Raw genomic sequence first — 8,408 nt, 5'->3', positions numbered from 1 at the left:
TGGAGACGGGGAAGACGACCACCGATGCACTATCCGACGGGTCTGGAGAGCCTACCAACATTCATGAGCTTAAGATGGTTGCACAACCAATTGAAAAGCGCAGAACAATGCGGTGACGAAGTGACTGAGGAAGAGTGGGAGTACTCTCGGGGTTGCACGACCAAGGTAAGTTTGCAATGTACGACTAGCTAGTGACTTTATTTCTAAACGTTTGAACGGCCACTCATAATATTTGTTCGTTGTAGTATAAGTCATACATAGCAGCATGGTGTAAAGGTCGACATTTTAGGGTGGAACGGATCGACAAAAAGCGTTTTACTCAAGATTGTGGAATCATGGCAAAATTTGAACAGTCTAGTCGACGACGTTCCTCTGATGCAGATCCTGTGGTGGCGGAACTCACTTACTTCGGAACGCTACAAGAGATTTTGAGGATCGATTACAGAGGATTTTTTGTCGACTTGATCGACGTGCAATGGTTCAAGATAATCATGGAGGGTCGCAACGCTACTGTGCGTAGAGGAGAGTCTGGTTTTCTTGAGGTGGATTCTACTATGAAATGGACTGACCTAAGAGACACTTTTGTACTACCCGAGCATTGTGAACAAGTAAGTATGTAAATAGTTAACATCCCCCTTTTACAAGTTATGTGCTTGAAAGCTCTCATGTAAGTTATGTGGCTCTGGCAGGTAATATTTCATCCTACAAAGTCTACATCAAACTGGTGGTACGTCATAGAGGTAGCCCCTCGTAGTGCAAGGACGTATGAAGGCTACCATGTGCCAATCACAACGGCAGAGGGCTTGCCTTACTCCGTCGACTTCAATAGAGGCAGCCAGAGCGCGAGTAGAGGCAGGGAGCTCGCACCACTTGGGGAGCGGTGGATGGGCATCATTGGAGGCCGATTTTGTAAGTGTTTTCGCATTGCTCTTTATGTTCGATAGTTTAGGGTTTATGAGTTTTTTAATTCTAACATAATGAAATCTTTGTATGTTTTGACAGTGTTCGATAACAGGACGTGATCCCACACCGTACGAGCGCGAGTACGCAGGTAGGAAGGGCTTAAACGCCCTGATGGACATTCTCAGTTCTCGCGGCGGCATGGTTAGTATTAGGGTTTACTCTTTTCTATTTTTTGTATTGTTTTATAAATGTCGTTATATGTTTATACTTACTGAAAGCTGTCTTATTGTCTTTTTTTGCGGAATCCGACAGATACGCCGCTTGGACGCGATGAGACGTCTGACTAGACGACGTCAGTTTAGCCGTAGCTAGATAGCATTAGTTTAGGGTTTCTCATAGCTTATGTATCATGAGATGGATTTTATACGTCTTTTTGAACCATGTATATTATTACATTTGTCACCGGAGTTCATTTTGCCAATCAATTCTTTATGCCTATGATGTTGTACAATTGTCATTATTACATTTGCCAATCAATTCATTTTGCCTATGATGTGTACAATTGTCAATTTTACGCTTGTCAATTTTGCAAACAATGCGTCTTGTGGGTGACTATTTTGGGTCTATTATCTACCCTTGCACTTTTTTTAAAAAAGTGAATCAAGTACAATATGGTTGATGGGTGGCAGGGCATTCAATGCCCTATCACCAAAAAAAATTTCTCTCGGGCGTCGCTATTTATGGCTCTGTAGCGTCGCTATAGACTTCTGTGTAAACGTCGCTATAACCGTCGCTATGAGCATCTCTATATAGCGACGCTTATAGCGACGCATATAGCGACGCCTGTAGCGATGCATATAGCGACGCCTATAGCGACGCTCTCATAGCGACGCTATTAGCGACGGTTTTAGCGACACTGGGGGTTATAAAAACCCAGTGTATTTCCGTCGCTAACAGCGTCACAAGAGCACACAACCTCTTGTAGTGAATGCTCCCAGATTGGGCCTGATCATGATGCAAAAAACAGTACAATGGGTGTGTGGCCAAAAAAAAAGGAAAGGGCTAAGGGTGCAACCTTGCTTGACTGATTTTTTGATGTGCATACTAGAGGAAAGCCTTCCATAGAATATAATACTAGAGATAGCATCGTATCCCAGGAGGAATATACATCCAACCATTTTGGGCTGGGGCATGTTCCTCCATATGTTATTCTTCGAGTGTATAATCCATTCTTCTAGATGGGATGGAAGAATATAAAATAACAACTGAAATACTTTATCGTATTATTCTTTGACTCATCTCTCTCTCTCTCTCTCTCTCTCTCTCTCTCTCTCTCTCTCTCTCTTCTTTTTGAAGAGATGTTTTATCATGGCCGTTATATTACATTTTGTACAGTATTACATGTTCTGCATAATCCTTCTATATAAAGGATTATGGTTATGGCCAGCAACTATAAGGTCCTTTGTGATCCTAGTTTAAAAGATCTCCCATGGGAAAGAGCATTTGTAAGCAACCTGATTATCAGACACAACAACATTTCTTGTTTTCCAGATAAAGGAAATCATCCAAACTCTGAGGGAAGTGAAAACTCATAACCTCATCAATCGTTTTTGACAATTCCAAACAGCATTGTAAATTTAGTGAGCTTTGTCTACCAATGATGAATCCACAAACTGCATAAGTACTTCCACCACTGATCCACATACCTCCAATTCCATACGATATGTTTAAATTTTTTGGGCTTATTACACCTCGGACAAATCTCTGTGGACATATTGTTCTTAAGCAACAGTTGTCCAACAGGGAGTGCTCTATAAGTACTCTCCACATAAAGACCTAATGTTTGAAGGAACAAGGGAGTTTCTGTATAGCAGCTAGTCTTCCTTGCCAGCAGGTGTCACATTTAGTAATGCCCCGAGCTTTGTTGCATCTCACATCAAGAGTAGGTTCTGGAAGAATAAGTGCATAAAATTTATTAGTCTTGCTTGTCGACCAGTTGGTTGATGAGTCTAGCAAGTTCCAATCTCTCAATCGATTAGCAAGATCTGTGTTGAGAGGAAGAGGGAGGAAAAGACATCCTATGTATTTGTGCACAAAGTAGATTTCATGGAATTCTGAGTCTGTTCCCTAATGTGAACTGCCTTCTTGCCACCATAAAGTAGCAAAGTTGCTGGTAGAGTCAACAACCTAATCTATCGAGCTGACCCCCCCTCCATATAGCACTAGGGCTTTTTTCCCCTTTAGAAGGGCAGACACCTTTTTTAATACATAGCTCTAAAATATGTTCTCTTTCCCAAGTGAGTGTCCTGTATATCTTGCCCACCCCTTCCAAATAAACTAAGAGATACAAGTTTCCTTGAGACAACCAAAAATTGAGCAACGGTGGAGGAAAGTTTAATATGTGCAGCATAAAATAATCTATCCCACGTTGGCAATTGCCATTGCCCATGAAAATACACCATTGCATAATCCATCATTGTTCAAAAAAAGCTGGCCCATATGGTATCTTTGGGAGACATGTATTTAGTCAAAGGTGCCTTCATGCATGCATATGGACACTCAATTAAGAACATCAAGTTCCCCTTGGGAGTAGGGCATAGTGATAAGGAACCCTGAAATCCATGGAGGTTTTTTAAACCTTTGATGGTGTTTTCAGCCTTCAAAGTTCAAAGACCGAGTCCCACATAGTTTCCCCAATCTTGACGGCCAGTCATCCATTCTCTTCCATTCTAGAAAAAAGGAAGCCCAATGTCTTCCTTGACCAACCGCACGTAGATTAAGCTTCCTCACAACGGTGGCTGCACCAAAGAAAGATCCCGCCGGATGCCAAGAAGCAAGGATTGCCGCCCTCGAGGCACAAGTATCGGAGAGAACGAGAAACTCAAGATCGCCTGTTTAGGCTAGAGGAGACAAAGGAAGAAGAGAGCCTAGATTTACTCGCAAAAGCCCAAGGTGTTGAAGCATCCCTTACTGAAACCGTTAAGGCAGTGAAGGAATGCTACAAATGGAGGCATGGTGGCCCTGCAAAATACCAAAATAACACGCTGCGAACCATAAAACTGAGAAATCTGCATACCTGGGACATCCAAGAACTCATAATCGAAGTTATACGCGAACAACAAGAGACGGAGAGAGGAAGAGAGGGAAACCGCACGCGCAGGCGCACCTAGAGCGGAGTGCTACGCCCGACACGGCAAGAGAGAAGAAAGGAGAGGAAAATAAGACAGACACTGGGTGCAATCTGCCCCCGTGCAAGAGTGACGATTTTCCTCTTGCAGGTATTTGTTTTATAGATTTCTTGAATGGTCAAGTTGGTTACAAACTGGTCGACCCGTCATAAATAGCCAAAGATCATAAAAGAGCACTTGAATAATAAAATGTACAATGTATATATTTTCATTCGCATAGGCCTATCTCGGTCCAGCCTTTTTCACCTGTCACTGCTGCAATAAATAATAAAATTTTAATTCCCTAACATACCTCTTTGTTGGAAAGCAACTGATAAAAATCTGCAAACAATACTTGTCAAAAACAATGATTAGAAATCTGTATGAAATAGTAAAAGAAACATCCATAAAATTAGATAACATTGCTTATGCCTGCTATCATCCACATACTACCTATTCTAGTGTCCCATACCACTAGAATAAGCAGTATATGTCATACCCTGATGAATCAGGATATCATTAGTCACACTCATCATTGTATAAATCAATTCTCATCAATCTCAAGTTCACTTCTATAAATACTTTCGTGACAAAAAATTATCATATACCAATTCCAAATCCAAATCCAAAATATCTTTCATTTTCTATACTCGGGTAACAAAATCATACCACTTACAGTGGTGGCCAGCCACTGCAACATGATTTTGTGATCAGTGTTGCCTAAATCGGCGAATCTACACCAATAAGACATGCTACCTAAATCGGCGAATCTGCACTAATGCTGCCTATAGCGGCGAATTTGCATTTGGTATAAGTTTAAAAAATCATGAATCTGCAATTTATCAATATGCTGCCTAAATCGACGGATCTGCACCAAGATGAGTATCTACACACTGCCTAAATCGACGAACATGTGTGCATGTGACCAATGGACTAGAACATGCATAAAACCATAAAAAATGACTACCTCATTCACATCACATTAGAGTAAGGTTGAGTAACAAAGTAATGACAAATTATTATGCATTGGCGGAAGCACCTCGGCTCATGTAAGTAGATGCATAGCGCAATGTGAAATGATCGCCACAGCAATTTCATTTAATACAAGTATTGACACAATGTTAGAGAATGCAGATAAGTAAAAAGAGTCGTACTGTCTATTAAAAAATAATGGTGATCTAGCTGATAAGTAAGGCATGTGCGTTGAATTTTTTGTTGTTCTCTATGGAATGGTATATGTGTAGGACTTTGAAAATCATAGAATGTTGAGAGAGTCCTATTAGTGTATGATTTCTTGTGTTTACGAGAAGATTTTTCAAAACCAATAATTAAAAATACGGATAGATTTGACCTGTGTGCTTTCTGTAAACCATAAGACTCTAGATGATGTACTACATCTAAAAATATGTATTAGTTTGTGCGTGGGGAGAGAGGTACAAGTAGGACACAAGTGTAACTAGCAAACTGACACCAAAGTATAGTTAACAAATTGAACATGTGTTAATTTACTGTGAATAATTAGCCATAAAATAAAAGCATATAATTCCGCCTTATTAGTTTATAGACTGGATAGGGACAGGATGACCACTGAGTAGGAAGAAAAACTCTAGAGTTCTAATTTTTATACCTTAGATTCACTAGAGTCACAAATACACATAAAATATAGGAACCATTTTTTATTTTATTGTATAATGCAATTTAAGAGACAAAATTACACTGATGACTTACAATCATTTATTATGATTAGCCTTGGATCGATTAGAAAGTTAGACGGAAGTAAAAAAAGATTGATTTTTTTCTGAATAAATGAAGAAATCCTCTTGATATTGTAAACTGTGGTAAAGGGCATGGACTAGTGTAAAGTCATGATATCACAAGCATACATCTTGTATATCATGTAAAAGGCAGGCTACAAATAGGAGATTGATCGAACAAATAAAAAAAACACATACATAAGCTTCTCGTGTAAACTTGTAGTAGGTACAAATTACTTAAGCTTGAATAGCAGAAGAAGGATCCGTCAAGTAGGGATGCTGGTGTGCGCATTAACGAGACACTCTCGATAGCGGTGTGTGTGTATGTGTATGTCGAGCATTCAAATTGATAAGTGAGTGTGTGTGTGGGTGCCAAAAAGTCATCGACTTGCAAGGATGTGGATAATCGAACATAAAGGTAGGGCCTAAAGTTCGGTTGAGGGGGGGAAAGAGAGAGAGAAAATGAAATAAAATGTTATATTAATGATCTACAAAATGCCAAAATTACATATAAAAGCAAACTAATACAATCCTTGTGTATCTATCCAATGCCTGGGTATATATAAAAGAAAATGAAGTATAATAAAAGACTGATAGATTAAAACTAAAAGCTTGAAAGCGCCATATTAAAATTATCATGATTAGCGGCAATGTACATGGATGCCTGGCATCGGGCATTGTCTGAGAAAGTATTGCATTAATTGGTCATCGAAGAGTTTTGTCGATGTCTGCTTCTGTAAGTAGTCTCAAGCGGGGGGCACTGTGGTGGAGGTGTCAGATGTAGCAGACGAGGGGGAAATAGCGAGAAAGGAAATGAAATAAAATGTTCCATTAAACGCCTGGAAAGGCCAAAATTACATTTGAGTCAAAATGGATGCAATCAATGTGAATCTAATCCAACGGTTGGGTACGAAAATAAAATGAAGTGAAAGATGAAAATGAAAACCCTAGGGGCGTCAAACTACAATTTTTCATCATCATTGTCGATTCTCGTGAATGTCCGGCATCGGGCGTGTTTGAGAAAGTATTGCAATGGTCGACCGAAGAGCTTCCACAGTGTCCGCTGCAGAAGGAGTCATTGTGGGGGGGAGGGGGAAAGAGAGATAGCAAAATGAAATGAAATGTTGTATTGAACATCTTCAAAAGGCCAAAATTAAATATGAGGCCAAACTGATACAATCCATGTGAATCTAATAATCGAATCCAATGCTTGGATACAAATGAAAATGAAGTAGAGACAAAAATAAACAACAAAAAACTAGAGTGCTACGTTAGCTGCGTTCGTATTGAATTAAGATTGAGTAAAATATTAGAAACTATATATGCCATTTCAGCACTTCTCAAGCAAAAAATAGCCGATAGCTGATAAAAGTTTTCGCCTTAAAAAGTGTCGCCACGTGGACGAACCTCCAGCTAGCATTGCGATTTCGGCTTCTACGCTAACGAAGTAAAAATCATCGTCAGCATCATCAATGCCCGCCTCTATAAGTAGGCATATTGGGAGGGGGAGAGAGAGAAAGAGAGAGAGGGGGCTGATGGTGCTTGCAAATAGGGCTGGTTGTTGGCCATGGTGAGGTCACTCGAAGCAAAGGATGGGGTAGCCATTGGCAGGGAGCTAGTGGAGACAGGGGATCTGCATGAGAGGTTGCAGCTTGTGGCATCCATCAAGGAGTACGATTCCGATCGTAGTGAGCTGGAACGCTGCTGTATCTTACGATATGAGGAGGACGTACTGGAAAAACTCAAGACCAAGTCCACGGGATACACGAGAGATGAGGGCAACTGGCTCGTGATATTTAATATTGAGGTGGGCTTCATCGTTTTCAACCACAACAGCTTTGTCAGGGTCTAAGAAGAGGCTGCAGAAGGAGGCTCTACAGATGGGTGCTCTGTTGGACATGGCGGGCGATGCTAGGTGCCTTCCCATGCCCGCAAGCATCCTGGTAAAGATGTCAGACGCCATCTCTCACGTGGGTGCACGTTGAGCTTCCTTGGGACGTCCGGGGGAGATTCTACCGCTGGTGGGAAGGTGATAGTGAAACAAAAGGGAAAGAGAGAGAAAAGGTGGTGGTTGTGGTAGTCCTGCGTGCAACACAGTAGCCACCAAATTGATTGGAGTAGGGGTGTGGGTGCCGCAAGGAAAGGGGGACTCAACTTGTGGCTGCATACTCTACAAAAGAGGAAACGCCACAACAGGTGAGGGAATGGGTGGTTAATTGGCATGCAGGGGCTGACTGTTGGGTGGCGAGGGAGGGAGAGGTAGAGTTACATGGCCATTGAGTGTGTCGAGTGGTCTGAGGTGTATGGTGGGGATATTACGGCGGCAAGAGCAACCTCGGCAACGAGGGGAAAAGAAAAATTGATTTGCATGCGTAGTGTGTGGTAAACGTAATAGTTGGCTGAGAGAGAATGAGTGCCACAAAGTTGATGAGGGCTGCATGGCTACTGAAGAGGCGGCACCGAGGAAGACTCAAGGGAGAGAGATGACCCACCACTGGTGGTTGAGCGGGTGGTAGGCAGAAAATGCATGCGAGAGGTGGCGCACGAGTTGACCACTTAGTGTTTTTCGTATTTGACATAGATT

The 8,408-nt window shown here is 41.4% G+C and overlaps 1 protein-coding gene across 1 annotated transcript; it reads left to right on the top strand.

Moving 5' to 3' along the window:
• Nucleotides 1-7,211: 7,211 nt before the first annotated feature.
• On the top strand, nt 7,212-7,798 carry LOC147444918 (uncharacterized). The gene has a single exon (XM_086527968.1). The coding sequence runs from the start codon at nt 7,392-7,394 to the stop codon at nt 7,674-7,676; it is 285 nt and encodes a 94-aa protein (XP_086384094.1). The 5' UTR covers nt 7,212-7,391; the 3' UTR covers nt 7,677-7,798.
• Nucleotides 7,799-8,408: the final 610 nt, after the last annotated feature.

Source organism: Adiantum capillus-veneris, chromosome 13, assembly GCF_014529385.1.
Source record: "Adiantum capillus-veneris isolate H3 chromosome 13, ASM1452938v2, whole genome shotgun sequence".
NCBI lineage: Eukaryota > Viridiplantae > Streptophyta > Polypodiopsida > Polypodiales > Pteridaceae > Adiantum > Adiantum capillus-veneris.
This window is presented reverse-complemented; position numbering and strand designations above follow the sequence as displayed.

Coding starts and splice junctions, on each gene's coding strand:
- LOC147444918 (XM_086527968.1), top strand. CDS start 7,392: ATGGTGAGGTCACTCGAAGCAAAGGATGGGGTAGCCATTGGCAGGGAG.